Source organism: Panthera leo, chromosome C2, assembly GCF_018350215.1.
Source record: "Panthera leo isolate Ple1 chromosome C2, P.leo_Ple1_pat1.1, whole genome shotgun sequence".
Lineage (NCBI taxonomy): Eukaryota > Metazoa > Chordata > Mammalia > Carnivora > Felidae > Panthera > Panthera leo.
In genome coordinates this window covers 70841367-70859573 of record NC_056687.1, presented here as the reverse complement: position 1 = coordinate 70859573, position 18207 = coordinate 70841367, and the positions used below count along the sequence as shown (strand labels likewise).

At 35.7% G+C, this 18207-nt stretch overlaps 1 protein-coding gene across 6 annotated transcripts in view; it reads left to right on the top strand.

Moving 5' to 3' along the window:
- The window catches only part of LMLN (leishmanolysin like peptidase), a 91683-nt gene that overhangs the window by 50381 nt on the left and 23095 nt on the right, over positions 1–18207 (top strand). For 4 of the 6 annotated variants that reach the window (XR_006207050.1, XM_042954779.1, XM_042954780.1 and 1 more), the window contains exons 12-15: positions 3606–3716; positions 8545–8677; positions 9847–10006; positions 13065–13195. Coding sequence is in view for 5 of the 6 variants with exons in the window: in XM_042954779.1 (XP_042810713.1) it covers positions 3606–3716; positions 8545–8677; positions 9847–10006; positions 13065–13195 (535 nt within the window). In the remaining variant the exon portion in view is untranslated. The remainder of the gene's footprint in view (positions 1–3605; positions 3717–8544; positions 8678–9846; positions 10007–13064; positions 13196–18207) is intronic. The other 2 variants (XM_042954783.1, XM_042954782.1) reach the window with 2 other exon arrangements.

The window sequence follows — 18207 nt, the reverse complement described above, 5'->3', positions numbered from 1 at the left end:
TGTAGCTGCTTCCATTAATTACCTGAACTAGATCTTCTGGATAACTCGTTACAGCTTCTGTATCAGCACCTGCTGCTTCACCTAATGCTTTTATGTTATGGAGATGGCTTCTTTCCTTAAGCCTCATGAACCAACTTCTGCTAAGATCATCTGTGCAGACTACTCAGACCTTCTCCATTATCAGCAATAAGGCTATTTCACTTTCTTTATCATTTGTGTATTCACTGGAATATCACTTTTCATTTCCTCCAAGAACTTTTCCTTTGCATTCACAACTTGGCTAACTAACTGTCTAACACATGTTGTGTCTCAGGGAATAGGGAGGCCTGAGAAAAGGGGAAGAGGGAACAGTCGGTGGAACAGTCACAATATACACAATATTTATTGTTGTCATAGGGGTGTGGTGTCTGGCACAATTACAATAGTAACATCAAACACTGATCACAGATCACTATTACAAATATAATAATGCAAAAGTTTGAAGTATTATGAGAATTAACAGTGTGACACAAAGACATGAAGTTAGCAAATCCTGTTGGAAACATGGTGTCCATAGACTTGCTTAATACTAAGTTGCCACAAACCTTTAATTTGTAAGAAAAAAATGACAGTATCCGCATAGTGTAATAAAGTGGAATGTAATAAAATGATATATGCCTGTAGTGGTAATTGATGTACAACCCTGCAAATATACTAAAAAGATTGAATGACAAAAATTATAAGGGTCAATTTTATAGGATATAAACTGTGTCTCAATTTCTTTTATAAAGCATACTGACATTGAAGCCAGAACCCTAGATTCAAATCCCATTTTTTGCCACTCACTTGCTGTATCTTTCCCTCAGTTCTTTTGTCTGTAACATGAGGATGAAAAGCAATACCTACCTCATAGAGTTTTGTGAGGCTTTCATGAGTTGATATATGTCAAGTCCTTAGTATACTTAATGTTTGGCATACTGTAAGTGCCAACTGAGGTATTAGCTATTATATACAAAACTGAACCAAAGTTGATAGAACAATATTTACCCTACTACCAACTACCACCATCCTTTTTTTTTCTATCCTGGTAATTTTAATTTTTTTTTTTAATGTTTATTTAGTTTTGAGAGAGAGAGTGTGAGCAGGGGAGGAGCAGAGAGAGGGAGACACAGAATCTGAAGCAGGCACCAGGCCTGTCAGCACAGAGCCCAAAGCGGGGCTTGAACTCATGGACCACAAGATCATGACCTGAGCTGAAGTCGGACACTTAACCGACTGAGCCATCCAGCGCCCCTCTATTCTGTTAATTTTAAAAGAAAGAGAAATAAATGTTAAGGTACAGTAAATTGATTTCACAACCCTCTGTTGCCACTAAGAAACTGTAGTGCTTCCCCTGCTCCCTCAGCTGACATGTGCTCCTCCTTTGGGTTTAGCTTAAAGTTGCTTCCTGAAGCAAATCTTACCTGATTTCCCAGACTAATTTAGATTTCCCTGTTAATGTACTGCTATTTATTAGCACCCTATATTTAACCTCTGTGGCACTCATCCCAGTTGTAAGTTGTTAAAAATATCTGTCTTCCAGGGCACCTGGGTGGCTCAGTTGGTTAAGCATCTAACTCTTGGGGCGCCTGGGTGGCTCAGTCGGTTAAGCATCCGACTTCGGCTCAGGTCATGATCTCACGGTCTGTGAGTTCGAGCCCCGCGTCAGGCTCTGTGCTGACAGCTCAGAGCCTAGAGCCTGTTTCAAATTCTGTGTCTCCCTCTCTCTCTGACCCTCCCCCGTTCATGCTGTCTCTCCCTGTCTCAAAAATAAATAAAAGTTAAAAAAAAAATTAAGCATCTAACTCTTAATTTCAGCTCAGGTCATGATCTCGCAGTTGTGCGATTGAGCCCTATGTCAGGCTCTGCACTGGGCATGGAGCCTGCTTGAGATTCTCTGTCTCCCCCTGCCACTCCCCCTCAATAAAATAAAATAAAAATAAAATAAAATATCTGTCTTCCCCCTAGATTATAATCTTCATGAGAACAAAAACTGTCTTTTTATTCAGTGGTGTAGCCTTATCATTAAACAAAGTGCTTACCATATAAGAAGTGCTTAATAACTGTTCAGTCATAGCTTAAAAAGAGCTGCAAAGAAGGTATCATGAAGGTTTCAAGAAATGTAGCTGGAGTGCCCAGCTGATGTTAGAGTAACATAGGGCCAGTGCTATGCTCTGTACTCAACGTATACTAGATATGGTAATTCCCAAGGGAATCTTATTATTTTATATTTTATCCAGAGGGAGAAGGACTGCCTAACCTAGGCACTGCTAAAATAATTCCTAGTGTGCAGTACTGGGGTCATCTGTTACTATCTGGACAACTTGACCTGCTATGATACCAAGTTAGCTAGTTACCAAGCTAGTTACCAAGTCACATTATAGGTGCAGAGGTTGCAGCATTTTGGTATTCATGTCTTTAGTTTCTCTCTCAGACAGTTCTGTTCTTTGAAAAAACGAGAAGGATTTGAAGATCCGTATCATGTATTCCTATTTCTGTTTGATTTTGTGGAAAAGTGGCTGGGATGGAGGGAATAATTCTTGTCATTCCCTCAGCCTTTGCGCCTATGTTTTTATTTAATGTTTCAGTAATGCTAAAGGGACGAGATGTAATACCAAATGTAAGAAACTATTCTGTATAATTTTATAATTTTTATAAACTAATCTTGTTATTAAGAATAAAGAAGAAGGGTACCTGGGTGGCTCAGTCGTTTAAGCATCTGACTCTTGGTCTGGGCTCAGGTCATGATCTCACGGTTCATGAGTTTGGGCCCCACACCAAGCTCTGTGCTGATGACATGGTGCCTGCTTGGGATTTTCTCTCTCCCCCTTTCTCTCTGCACCTCTCCTGCTCATGCTCCTGAGCACTCTCTCTTGCTCCCTCTCTCCCTCTCTCTCTCTCTCTCTCTCTCTCTCAAAATAAATAAACTTAAAAAAAAAAAGAAGGAAGAAGAAAAACTGTTAAGTAGGCTCCTTGCCTTTGATTAAATTTGCCAGGAAATCAAATTGATGTGGGTTGTTTTTTCTGAAATTAGAACATTTTTAAGGTATTAGACATAGTATTCATATGTCTCATAATAGTGTAATTTTTAGTCACAGGCAGACCCTGTATTGATAGAATATCACAAATCAAGGCCAGAGAAGCAAGAAACTAGGACCAACTGAATCAGATTAGGTAAAGGCTGTCCAACTAATAATTCTCCTATTTCTTCCTAAGTTTATTCTCTTGTATTTTCTCTCATTCTCTTTTTGTTTCTTTGGCCCTTGATCTCTCTGTCTCACACCTTAACCACTTTCTACTTGGTGACTTCTGTCATCTTTGAAAATTACAGTGACAGCACATTTTGGTTTTGATTTTTTTTTTTTTTTTTTTTTCAAATGTGAAAGTACCCTCACCAGAAGACAAGTTTCCCAGTCCTATGGTGTGGTGAGTCTGTGCAGCAGTTCCTGTGCACCAAGGGCTTTGTTTGTAAATGTTCTTTGTCTTGAGGTCTTGGTTTGTTCATTGCTGAGATTTGTAATTGGTTTGTTGGAATTGTTTTTAAAATGACAATAATAAAAAATGCTTTATTTGAATTATTTCCACAGTTGGTATAAGGCTAATTACAGCATGGCCGAAAAGTTAGACTGGGGCCGAGGAATGGGCTGTGACTTTGTAAGAAAGAGCTGTAAGTTCTGGATTGACCAGCAGAAACAAAAGTAAGAATGCATTTCCTCATGATATCTTTGAGAACACAGTTTATTTTGGATTTGTTCTTTATCCTGAGCCTAAAATGTCACTATTTTGAAAATGTGGCCTAAACAGTTCAATTTCAAAATGTATGGAAGGGACACCTAGGTGGCCCAGTTGATTGAGCATCCAACTTTTGATTTTGGCTGAGGTCATTATTTCACAGGTTCATGAGATTGAGCCCTACACCCAACGCTGCTCTGACATCACGGAGCCTGCTTAGGATTCTCTTTCTCCCTCTCTGTCTGACCTCTCCTCTGATTGTGTAGTCACTCTCTCTCTCTCTCTCTCAAAATAAGTAAACTTAAAAAAAATGTATAGAAAACTGGGGTGCCTGGGTGGCTTAGTCAGGTGGTCATCCAACTCTTGATTTTAGCACAGGTCATTATCTCACTGTTTGTGGGTTTGAGCCCCACATCAGGCTCTGTGTTGACAGCTTAGAGCCTGCTTCGGATTCTCTCTCTCCTTCTCTCTCTTCCCCTCCCCCAGCTCGTGCTTTCTCTCTATTGAAAAATTAATTAATTTTAAAAAATGTATAGAAAGCCATTTCTGGTGCTTCATGGTAATATCAAAATAAATAACTACATTGTTGTTTTAAATCATGTATTAAAGAATCTATGGTGTGGGATCCAGAATCATAAGCATTTCTGTTTAGTTTATAATTAACAAATATGTATATTGCAAAATTTTTGCATATTCTATCATTCTTACTCTTTGGAGAATGCAATCATAAACATAAATGTAACTGTTGATTCAATATACAAAAACATGGAAGGTACTTTTGAGTAATGGTTCTCAAATCTGGATGAATATCACAATTACCTAGCAAACTTTTAAAAAATACATTCTTCAAGTTTGGGGGATACACACACACACACACACACACACACACACACACACACACACGTGTGTGTGTGTGTGTGTGTGTGTGTGTGTGTGTCTTTTTTGTTTTTGTTTTTAATGTAAGTTCTGTGCCCAATGTAGGGCTCAAACTTAGAACCCCAAGAGCCTCAGACTTCACAGACTGAGCCAGCCAGGTGCCCCTATAAATATATTTTTTTAATTTTTTATTTTGAGATCATTATAGAATCACATGTAGTTGTAAAAAAATATGTACGGAGATTTCATGTACACTTTATCCAGTTTTCTTGATGGGTAATATCTTGAAAAAACTATAGTATAACAACACAACCAGGATATTGACATTGATGCAGTCAGATATAGAACATTTCAATTACCACAAGGATATTCCTATTGCCATTTTATAGATGTACACACTTCCCTCCCACTCTAGCTCCTCCTAAGCCCCCTGGAAACCACTAAGCTGTTCTTCATTTCTATAATTTTGTCATTTCATGAATGATGTATAAATCAATTCATGCTGCATGTAACCTTTTGGTGTTGCCTTTTTTCACCCCACATAATTTTCTGGATTCATCCAGGTTATGGTGTATATCAGTAGTTTGCTCAAGTTAATGGCTGAATAAAATTCCATGATACAGATGTACCACAGTGTGTTTAAACATTTGCATGTTGAAGGATAACAAGGTTGTTTCCAGTTTTGGGCTATTCTGAATAAAGCTGCTGCAAACATTTGTGTACAGGTTTTTATGTGAACATAAATCTTCATTTCTCCAGGATAAATGCCCAAGAGTGCAATTGCTGGGTCATATGGTAGTGGCAAGTTTAGTTTTGTAGTAGAAACTGCTGAACTCTTTTCCAGAATGGCTACGTCAATTTATATTCTACCAGCAATGTATGAGTGATAATAGTTTCTCTACATCCTCATCAGCATTTGGTGTTGTGACTGTTTTTTTATTTTAGTTATTCCAAAAGATAGTAGTGATTATCTTATTGTGGTTTTAATATGCATTTCCCTAATGGCTAGTGATGCTGAATATCTTTTCATGTGCTTATTTGATATCTGTATATCCTCTTGGATGAGGTGTCTCATCATGTCTTATGGTGATTTTCTAATTGGATTGTTTGCTTTTGTCTTACTGTTCAGAGTTTTTGAGAGTTCTTTATATATTCTAGATACTAGTCCTTTGTTGGAGATGTGGCTTTCACACATTTTCTCCTAATCTGTTGCTTTTCTTTTTATTCTTTTAATAGGGTCTTTTGTAGAGCATAAGTTTTTAACTTTGGTGAAGTCAAAATTATTAATAGGTCCTTTTATGAGTCATAGTTTGAATGTCAAGTCTAAGAACTCAGTGAAGCCCTAGATTCCAAAGACGTTCTTGTATTTTTTTTTTTTAATGTTAAAGCTTTATGTTCTATATTTTTAGTCTGGGATCCATTTTTAGTTAATTTTTGTATAAAATGGGAGACTTAGGTCAAAGTTCATTTTTTGTGTGTGTGGATGTCCAGTTGTTCCAGCACCATTTGTCGAAAAGGTTATCTTTCTTTCATTGAATTGCTTTCTTCCATTTGTGAAGGAATCAGTTGAGTGTATTTATATGGGTCTATTTCTGTGTCCTCTATTCTGTTCCATTGATCTATGTGTCTGTCACTCCATTAATACTTCACAGTCCTTTATTAGTGTGGCCATTCTATATCTTAAATTGGGTAAATGTATTCTTCCCACTTTATTCTTTTTCAAAATCATTTTAGCTGTTCTAGTTCCTGCCTTTCATATAAATTTCAGAATAACCTTGTCTACAAAAAAATCTTGGTAGGATTTTTCTATGAATTGTGTTAAACTTACATGATCAGTTTCAGGAGAATTGACATCTTTATTGACTTTTTAAATCCATGAACGCAATGAGAAGGGGAAACATTCAACCTTTCGCCATTAAGTATAATGTTAGTTGTAGGTGTTCTGTAGATGCTCCTTTTCAAGTTGAAGTTCCTCTCTATTTCTGTGTTTCTGAGAATTTTTATCACAAATGGATGTTGACTTCTGTCAGGTGTTTTTTCCTGCTTTGGTTGATATAATTATGTGATTTTTTTTTTTAGTCTGTTATTAATATGATGGATTATATTGATTGATTTTCAAATATTAAAACAGCTTTCTATTGCTGGAAAAAGCCCCACTTAGTCATGGTATATAGTTATTTCTGTATATTGCTGAATTCCATGTACTAATATTTATAATGGATTTTTCTGTATATATTCATGAAGAATATGATATTATCTTTGTTTCTTTTTTGTACTAAGTATTAATTCAACTTCCTTAATATTTACAGGGCTATTCATATTTACCTATTTCATATTGGATGAATTGTGGTAATTTGTGTTTATTGAAGTATTGGTCCATTTTGCCTAAGTTATTAGATTTATGTGTACAGAGTAGTTTGTAGTAGTTCCTTACTATCGTTTTAATGTCTGTAAGGTCTGTAGTGAGATCCCATTTCATTCCTGATATTGGTAATTTGCATTTTCTAGGTTTCTTTTTCAGTTTTGCTAGGGTTTGTCAATTTCATTCTTTTTAACTTTTTTTTTTAATGTTTATTTATTTTTGAGAGAGAGACAGAGTACAAGCTGGGGAGGGGAAGAGAGAGAGGGAGACACAGAATCCGAAGCAGGCTCCAGGTTCTGAGCTGTCACCACAGAACCCGACGCGGGGCTCATACTATGGACCACAAAATCATTACCTGAGCCAAAGTCGGATGCTTAACCACCTGAGCCACCCAGGCACCCCTGTAAAGATTTTATAAAAGTGGTGGGGACACAGAAATTACACTTATTGAGTAACTTGTGTGTGCTAGGCATTTAGTGCTTTATAGTTGAAGCTCAGGAAAATGAGGTCAACATCAAATAAGCTGGTATTTGAAACCAAGCCTGTGTGAAGACTTCTAGACCTTTGCTTTCCTATTACAGTGTGCTTCTTCAACTCTACCAGAGACACTGGTAGGTCTTTTACACATTCTATCTCAAGAAGCTATAATTCCCTGAGATGTTTTATTGCTATACTTTGTTAACTTAAATGAAGCAAATATCAATTTTCCTTAAAGTAAATCTAACCTAGGCTTTTTCCCCTTAACAAGCATGTGGAAGAAGAGGAAAAATGGCAGTAGTACTATCACAATTTGGCAATCAGTCATAATAGGATTTATATTGTTTAAGAATACTGGAATTTCATTTATAACATTACTATTATGACATTAATATGGTTTGTATTATAATTATCAATAAATTGACCAATTAGAATTATAGGTTGGAGTTTGAAGATTATTTTTACAGAACAGTGTAATAGATTCTGATATCTGGAAAATTATAAGACCTCATTTTCCAAATTGTACTTCCAAGATTAGATTCAACAGAACAGAGCAACTTGTCATAATTAGGAATATTCACACAGTCTTCATTTTGCACATGAAAACAAGATGTCTTGTGAATGTTTTCAGTATAACTGAAACAAGAGTCTTTGAACTAGATCATGCCATAGAAAACAATTCACTCTTTGTAGCTGCAGGGCAGAAAGGGCATCCATCATCTCTGTCTCTTTCTAAGACTCCATTATATTAATTATGAAGATTTGTATTTCTAAGCAGGATCAGGAATTTCATTATTTGTCATTAAACACACAGATCAGGTCTGCAGAACTCCTTTTACTGGAAAAAGTGGAGAAAGAGATAAATATTTTGTTTAATAATGGTGAAGTAACGTTATAAGGCATTTGGCATTAATCTTTTATAACTACATTAAGCATTTCTTTTTACTCTTTGAAAAATAACTTTATAACCTGATTTAGCATTTAGTATTAAGCTATCAAAACATATTGAAATTATAATAGAAAATGGATTTGTTATGTTTTCTTTAGAGTTTGGTACCTTGGTGTTTCTTTGTGTGCAGGAGGCAGATGCTGAGCCCTTTCTGTGACACGCTTAGAAGTAACCCATTGCAGTTAACTTGCCGACAGGACCAGAGAGCAGTTGCTGTGTGTAATTTGCAGAAGTTTTCAAAACCTTTGCCTGAAGAGTACCAGGTAACACTTGTTGGGGCACAGTTTTAGGAATCAGCTCAACTTTTTAAAGAGAAGTCTCTATCTTGAATTAGAAGAATGAATTAAGTTTTTCAACTTACCCCCATTGGTTTTCTATAAGTTAGAAAAAAAATTGAGAATTCTTACAGTTCTTTAAAACCAATGTGCTAATTAACAATAATTAATATCTAACAATGCCTTGTAGTAATAGAGGCATTTAGAATATTTATTGGATCTATTTTTAAATGTTTTGTATTTTTTTCTAATTGTTTCCTAAGTCTTCATCTTTAATTTCCTCTAACATACACAGAAAACAAAGTTCTTTAAAGAGAATAACTGAGGTACTCTATTCCAATTCATTACAAGTCTTAGAAGTTCTACTTTAGTAAAGGTTTGACTCATGGGATCTAAAAGGTGAAGGAAATGGTCCTACATATTCAGTCTGAATCTCTGATTTGACCTGTAAATTTTTTGTTGCAATAGCCATCTCTAAAACTCTTTAGTTCTGCCTGCCATTTACAAAGGACCCTGCAGTCAGAAGGAGTATCTCAGAAGATGATTTAAAATGATTGCTGCTAAATGTTGAGCTTTCCTGCATATGTTCATGATGCCACTGAATGCTTCAGACATCATCATAAGATGGCAACTCTATTTCTAGGCATAGGAATATAATTCAGTGAATTAGTGTACATGTGAAATCTTTAAAACTTATCTGGAGCCTTGTTCCTTTGGTGTTCCAAGTGTTTTATAGGTATGATCTCATTCATATTCTCACAGTTTTATTTTTTCAAGTTTCTCAAAACAACACGTAAATTAAGTCTTCTGATAATACTTTAAGTGCATTATATTTAAAATATCTTAATTCTCTGGATTAGTATGTGTTTTGTCACCTCATAAAACTCTTCCTATTCATCCTTTTAAAAACATTAGTCAAATTTGTCATCTAATAAAAAACATAGACTAATTTACTTACCTTGCTTTTTCTAAAACTACAACAACCTTGAAATATCCCTCAGGTAGAATATGTTCTTTATGTTCTATGACATATGAAGAAAAGTACAGTAATATCTTTTTTTTGTATTATACAGCATTAGAGGGTTGCTACAAATTGCCTGTTTGATTATATAGAATGTTTCTTACTTTCCTGTCTTCCTAATAATTTTTTTTTGTAGTACTTCGACAAACTAAGTGGAATACCTGCAGAAGACTTGCCTTATTATGGTGGTTCAGTAGAAATTGCTGACTACTGCCCTTTCAGTCAGGAATTCAGTTGGCATTTAAGTGGTGAATATCAGCGCAGCTCAGATTGTAGGATATTGGAAAATCAACCAGGTTAGTAGTATAGTGAAATGAAATGTTATATACATATTAAAATAACATATCAGCAATATAAAATAGGGATTAAGGACATAGACCCAGGAGCCAGACTGTCTGAATTTGTATTGTGGTTCCACTGGTATCCATTTGTGAAGTAACTTAACTTTTCTGTGCCTCAGTTTCTTCCCTGTACAAAGAGGATAGTAGTACCTGTCTTACAGAGTTGCTGTGAGAACTAATAAATGAATTCACATAGTAAGTGCTTCGAACTATGACATATAACAAGGGTTGTTAGATAGACTTGCACATGTGTGCATGCGCTACTTTTTTGTTATACCTTATATCTGCATGATATTTCATTTGCAGAGCACTTTCATTTTTATCATTTTATTCTTCTAAAAACCTGATGAGGGGTGCCTGGGTGGCTCAGTCGGTTAAGCATCCGACTTTGGCTCAGGTCATGATCTTGTGGTTCGTAAATTCAAGCCCCACATCAGGCTCTGTGCTGACAGCTCAGAGCCTGGAGCTTGCTTCTGATTCTATGTCTCCATCTCTATTCCTCTTCAGCTCACATTCTGTCTCTCTCTCTCTTTCAAAAATAAATAAAGATTAAAAATTTTTTTAAAAACCTGATAGAGAAGATATTATTCAATTTCACAGGTAAATGAAGAGACACTAAATAATATAATTAATTGGTGCCTGTGTAAGATCCTCCAAAGCAGCGCTCTTTTTGTTAAATCATAGTAGGTATCCCATTTTTTTCTCTTTTCAGGAGTGTGCATTTTATGTAATTTAGAAGTAACAGGTTGTTCTCCAGATATTAGGATAATACTGTTGTCCCATGGCTTGTAAGATGTATTACCATATTATTTATTCCCTTTTAATACACATAAAGAGTATAACAATTGGGTATTCACCTTTGTAAACAAAATGTTACCACATCTTATGTTAATAAAGAGCAATAGGTAGTTTCTCTGTGGTCATCAAAATCTGTAACCTGGTCCTTTTTATCCACCCCCCCCCAACCCCGCCCTGCCATTCCATACTTTATTACAGACTCTCTTTTCTACATTTTAAATTTCTATAATGGGTTTTCCTTTTATTTCTAAACCTGGTAGATTTAACTGGATTTGTACAGTCATTTTTTTCATCACTCACCCATTTAATAAATGTCTTAAAAACTTGTAACTATTCAGCAGTTCAGTGTTAAAACTGAGCAATGCAGAGATCTGTCAATTTTGGGTTTGCCAAAGATGGTGTCACATCTTACTATTTTAGAGCTGGAATTGGCAAATGTTTATTATAAAGAGAAAGATAGTAAATATTTTAAACTTTGTGGGTCATATGGTCTCTGTTGGAATTATGAACTCTGCTGTTACAGTGTGAAAGTAGTTATAGACAACATATAAATTAATGTGTAAATTACTGGCTGTGCTCCAATACAATTTTATTATTTATAAAAGCAGGTAGCCCTCAGGATTTGGCCTGAGGGTTGTATTTTGCTGAGCACTCCCTTTTCTTCTCTTTTCTTTTCTTTTTTTTTTTTTTTTGACACTGACCACTTTGTTTTTCAAGGACTTTGAAATACCCACAAATACACAAAACAATAGTTCTCTTTAATTCTGTTTTACATTTTCCTTCTTAGCTTAATTAAGATTTTTCAAAACTGACATAAAATACTTATCTGTAAGAACTCTCTGTTTTCAAAACATGAAACTTACTTGTACTAAGTGTAAAGAGCAAATTTTTGCTAGGGCTTAAGGAGCCTCATTCATTTGTCCATTAGCTAGTTAGAGGTCATTTAATCCACCCTATCCCTCTATGTGTTTGTGTTTTTAATTAAAAAAAAAAAGTATTCTTCAGAGAGAAAGACAGAGCATGGGCTGGGGAGGGGAAGAGAGAGAGGGAGACACAGAATCCAAAGCAGGCTCCAGGCCCTGAGCTGCAGCACAGAGCCCGACACAGGGCTTGAACTCATGAAATGTGAGATCATGACCCAAGCCAAAGTCAGACGCCCAACCGACTGAGCCATCCAAGCGCCCCTGCATGTTTGTGTTTAGTCTGAGACTAGATCAGCATCTTATGTATGGACTTCCAGCAGATAGCATGAGATAAAAATGCAAGAAAACTTTGCAAAAAGTTTTTGCAACATCCCCAAAAAAGCCTTCCATTATATAAGTCAGTTGGCTTCATCTATCATGGGTCATCTGGGAGGTGACTCCTATTAGACTACCAGTAAAGACGATTCTTTGTGCCATTTCTTCTGTATATCTAACTTAGATACTTTATTTTTTTAAAGTTTATTATTTTGAGAGAGAGCACAAGTAGGGGAGGGGCAGAGAGGGAGAGAGAGAGAGAGAGAGAGAGAATATCCCAAGCAGGCTCCACACTGCTAGCACAGAACCCAATGTGGGGCTCAAACCCATGAACTGTGAGATCATGACCTAAGCTGTAGTCAGATGCTCAACTGACTGAGCCACCCAGGCATACCTAACTTAAATACTTTAAGCCCAGTTTTATCTCCCATTTTTGATAGAATAATTTCTTCCCACCAAGTCCTTTATTGAGAACCTAGTTTGATTTTGGAGCCCTGTTTCTCTTAATTTTTTTAATTGAAAATTTCCATTAAACATGTTTGATTTTTATTTTAATTTTTTATTTTATTTTTTTAGAGAGAGAGCAAGCCACACACAAGTAAGGGAGGGGCAGAGGAGCTGGAGAAAGAATCTTTTTTTCTTTTAAGTTTATTTATTTATTTATTTTGAGAGAGAGAATGCATACGCACGCACGTGCACATGAGCAGGGGAAGGGTAGAGAGAGATAGAGAGGGTGGGAGAGAATCCCAAGCAGATTCTGCACTGTCAGTGCAGAGCCCAATGGGAGCTCTGTCTCACAACAATGAGATCATGACCAGAGCTGAAATCAATAGTCAGAAGCTTAACTGACTGAGCCACCCAGGCAGCCCAAACATGCTTGATTTTTAAAGCAACTTTTAACCATAAAAATGGAATGCTTCAGTTTGTTCTTTGAACCAAAACTCAATTTTTAAGAAAAGTTCTCTGGTTTGCTTCAGACCTTTTTAAAAATTATGGTGCTGAAAAGTATGGACCTCATTCAGTTTGTCTAATTCAGAAATCCGCATTTGTCATGGAAAAGTGTGAGAGGAAGCTGAGTTACCCAGACTGGGGGAGTGGATGTTATCAGGTAAACTATATGATTGTCAATAATTATTATCAAATATTATATATTTATCTCATTATATGGTTTTTATATTTTAAAATACATTTTATATTTTTATGTAATTTACTGATTAATTCTTTAACTTATCTTGTTTATATAAATATTACTTTGCTTATGTGTGAAAATATTGTCATTTATTTGAGAAATTACCTTTTTCCACTTGTTTAAAAATACATATATAATTGTTATATATCAGCAAGTTTTATATTAATTTTACTTGGGGCATATACCCCAAGGAAATAATGGAATATATATAATTTTGTTCTTAAACAAATATTACTTTGTAATGGAAAAAATTCGCGATTTTATTTCATAAGATCTGAGGAAAGCATGGATTTAAGAATTAATAAATCAGCTACAGGTTAATAATTATTTTTCTCCTTTGCAATTAGAAATCCAAAAGTAGCAAACTACCTTAAATGACTGCATCACCTTATTAAAAACTTACTAAGATATAGACATTCTATAACTTATGAACATCCAACTTAAAGAATATTCCATACTTTACTAATGGATGTCAGGGAGGAAAGTGTGATCCTGAGAACTGAAAAGTAAGAATTTTTTGTACCATTTCAGCTGCAAGATATAAATGGACTTATGTAGCTGGGAATTTAATTATTGCTTTTAAAGTTACTTATAAAATTAGTTTTTTGTAACAGCTTTATTGAGATATAATCTAGACATCATACAATTTCATATAAAATTATCTTTGAAACCTCATAGATGAAAATTCAAAATAAATACTTTTCAGTTATAGTCTGATAACTGTAATCCAGCAACCATTTTCTGATAAATTCCTTGAAGATATATTTGTTTATTTAATTCATACTTTTGACCTGGTTATAATCATAATACAAAATTTTGTTTTACTGCCTTTACTTAGTACTTATGTAGAACAAAACACCTTTTCCAAGGTTTCCCAATAATAAAAATTACTATTCTTCCTGCCTTCCTTCCTGCCTTCCTTCCTTTCTTCCTTCCTTCCTTCCTTTCTTCCTTCCTTCCTTCCTTCCTTCCTTCATTCCTTCCTTTCTTCCTTCCTTTCTTCTTTCCTTTCTTCCTTCCCTTCTTCCTTCCTTCCTTCCTTCCTTAGTAAACTCTACCCCCAACATGGGGCTTGAACTCATGACAAGAGTCACATGCTCTACCAACTGAGTCAGCCAGATGCCCCAATGGCCATAAGACACTGCATCTTTTTTTTTTTTTAATAAATGTTTATTCATTTTTGAGAGAAAGAGAGCAAGCATAAGTAGGGGGAGGGGCAGAGAGAGAGAGGGGAACAGAGGATCTAAAGCATGCTCTGAGCTGATAGCAGCAAGCCCAATGCAGGGCTCAAATTCACAAACTGGGAGATCATGACCTGAGCTGAAATCAGACTTTGAACTGACTGAGCTACCCAGGCCCGCCCCCCCCAAGACATTGCATCTTTTTTTTTTCAATTGTTTGTTTACTTTTAATTTTTTTTTAAATTTACATCCAAGTTAGCATATAGTGCAATAATGATTTCAGGAGTAGAATCTGTGATTCATTCCCTACATATAACACCCAGTGCTCATCCCAGCAGGTGTCCTCCTCAATGCTCCTTGTCCATTTAGCCCATCCCTCCCCACAACCCCTCCAGCAACCCTCAGTTTGTTCCTATATTTAAGAGTTTCTTATGTTTTGTCCCCCTCCCTGTTTATATATTATTTTTGCTTCTCTTCCCTTCTGTTCATCTGTTTTGTGTCTTAAATTACACATATGAGTGAAGTCATATGATATTTGTCTTTGACTAATTTCATTGCATCTTTTTAAAATATCATAATTAGGGAAGTCATTTCCTTGTTGTATATTGAGTTAATTTTCACTTTTCATGATACTATGCTTTTATCTTACCTTTTTAAAAAAATTATTTTTCTAAATTCCCATAAGTTAAAATATTAAATTAAATGGGATAAAGCTAGGGGCTCCTGGGTAGCTCAGTTGGTTAAGCGTCTGACTTCAGCTCAGGTCATGATCTCACAGTCCATGAGTTTGAGCCCTGCGTCGGGTTCTGTACTGACAGCTCAGAGCCTGGAGCCTGCTTCAGATTCTGTGTCTCCCTTTCTCTCTGCTCCCCACCACCCCCTGCTCGTGCTCTGTCTCTCTCTGTCTCAAAAATAAATAAAAACATTAAAAAAATTTTTTTAATGGGATAAAGCTAGAACATTGGCAACTATAATAGGAGGATGACCCATTCAAGCTATTTTATTTTATTATATTTCATTTCTTTATTAAGTAAGCTCTATACCCAGCGTGGGGCTTGAACTCATGACCTTGAGATCAAGAGTCACGTGCTCTACCAACTGAGCCAGCCAGGCACCCCCTCTTCAGGCAATTTTAATGGTTTGTCAACACCACCAGTACCACAAAGGGATTATGCAAATTTGCAATACCATCTACAAAAATCGAATGTACTTGGCTTCCCTGTACTTAAAGTTGTCAGTTAATTTTGCTAATTTAATTTTACTAATTTAATGCTAACCACCATTTATATAGGAAGATATGTATGAGTTCCAAACAGTTAACATGGATTACTGTTTTGCCTTTTGTTGTTTGTTTTACTTATTTTGACAGAGAGGTTGCAGGAATGGTACAAAATGTTTTTTCTGAGTCATGTAAGTGCAAATTGCTGATGTGCTTTACCTTCAATCCCATGTACTTTGTGCATTTCTTTTAAACAAGACATCCCCCTATATAACCATAATACTATTTTTAAAATTAGGAAATTAACACTGATACATCTAATTTTGGGGCCCTATTCAAGTTCTGCTAATTGGCCCAATAATGTCCTTGTAGTATAGGATCTGGATTAATATCACATGTTGCATAGTTGTCCTGTCTCTGGTCTCCTTCAGTCTGGAACACTTCCTGAGTCTTTTTTTGATTTTTATAACCCTGACATTTAAAAAAACTATAAGTCATTTTTTTCTAAGATGTATCTCACTTTGGGTTTGTCATATGTTTCCTCATGATGAAATTCAGGTCATGTATTTTGGGCAGTAATACCACAGAAGTGATGCTCATGTTCTTATGGTGGTACACTCATGATTTGTCCTTTTACTGGTGATGTTAACTTGCTGGTATCTCCCAGGCTTCTTCGCTATCAATTACTCTTTTCTTATTAATTCCCTTTGTAATCAATAAATATTTTGCAGGGAAGTACTGTGTCAATAAATTTTTCTTACCATACTTTCATTTTACTAATTTATACATTTATATCAGCAATGAGTCATGGAATCCATTTTATTAAAGATATTACCATTACTATCATTATTTATTTTGATACTCAATTTCCCCCAGATTTGGCCAGAGGAAGCCCCTTCAGGTTTCTATGTCCTTCTGGTCTTTCCCCATCTTTCTTTGAATGTTTCCTTGCTTTCTGGTGCAAGATATTCTAGCACATGCAGCTCTTGAGTCAACAAATTCTTCAAGAAGCTCTAGTTTTTTGTTTTTGTTTTTTTAAGTTTATTTATTTTGAGAGAGAGAGAGAGCAAGCAGGGAAGGGCGGAGAGAGAGAAAGAATCCCAAACACCCAGAATCTCTGCACTGTCAACACAGAGCTCGACGTGGGGCTAGAACTCCTGAATCATGAGATCATGACCTGAACTGAAATCAAGAGTCAGATACATAACCAACTGAGCCACCCACGCACCCCAAAAAGCTCTAGTTTCTTTAGTGAAGTGTGGTATTTAAGAGACTAAGATCTGTTGTTAGATGTACTGTGCATTGTCACTAGGATATAGCTACTCCCCAAGCCCTCTTGGTGAACAGATCTGGGAAATAGATGTGTGTATGTAATTTGCTTGTATATTCATATGTGTGTGTGTGTGTGTATGTATATATATGTATACATATATATACATACGTATATATATGTATACATATATATACATATATATACACATATATATACATATATATACATACGTATATATATACATATATATACACATATATATACACATATATACATACGTGTGTATATATATACATATATATACACATATATACATACGTGTATATACATATATATACATACGTATATATACATATATATACATATATATACATATACATATATATACATGTATATACATATGTGTATATATATATACATATATATATACACGTGTATATATATATACATATATATACATATAACTGAGTTTGTACCAGTATCTTTGGTTCCAGTCCAACCCTAAAGGGTTCAGTTTAGTTTTCTCTGTTTCCATGTTTGTAATTCCTTTCACAGAGAGAAATCTGACTCTCATTGTCCTCAGTATGCTTATTTGATCTGACCACATCCCTTTCACCTTCTCCCACCCCTACATAATTACCCTCCTTACCCACCCAGATTCTGACACAGTCCACCAGGTCACATCTCTTCCTCACCGTGATCCAAATTCTGTGCACATCTTTAGGATATTAATGCTCTTTCTTCCATGAAACTTTCTAAGCTTTATTGCTTGTTTCTACCACTTATTGACTGTAGGAATGCTGACAGTACTGACTCCATCTTTAGCCCTCCATCTTCTTCATGTATGATTGATGACCTCTCTTGGGGCTATGTGTTCCAGGCCTCTTGGAGATTAATATGTATACCTTAGAAATGCCTGCCAAAGCTGGAATGCAGGAGGCTTGCTTTGGCCTCCTGTGAATCTGTTAGAGATAACATAGTCTTTCCTCCTCCTGACGCACAGATGGTACCACAAGGTCTGTTAAAGATTAGCTGTCTATTAGATGCATGTGAACCCTTTGAAGTGCATGTAAGCCTTTTGATCTTACTACATACCCTTCTGCTCGTCCCCTTCCTCTATAAAATATGTAGACTAAGACTGGACTTTGCAGAGAATAGCTGCACAACTGTCCAAATCACCATCCACCTGATCATGCTGTCAGTAAGTTACCCTGAATTAAACTATATAAAGTGTATGGAGTTGCCTCCTTCATTTTTC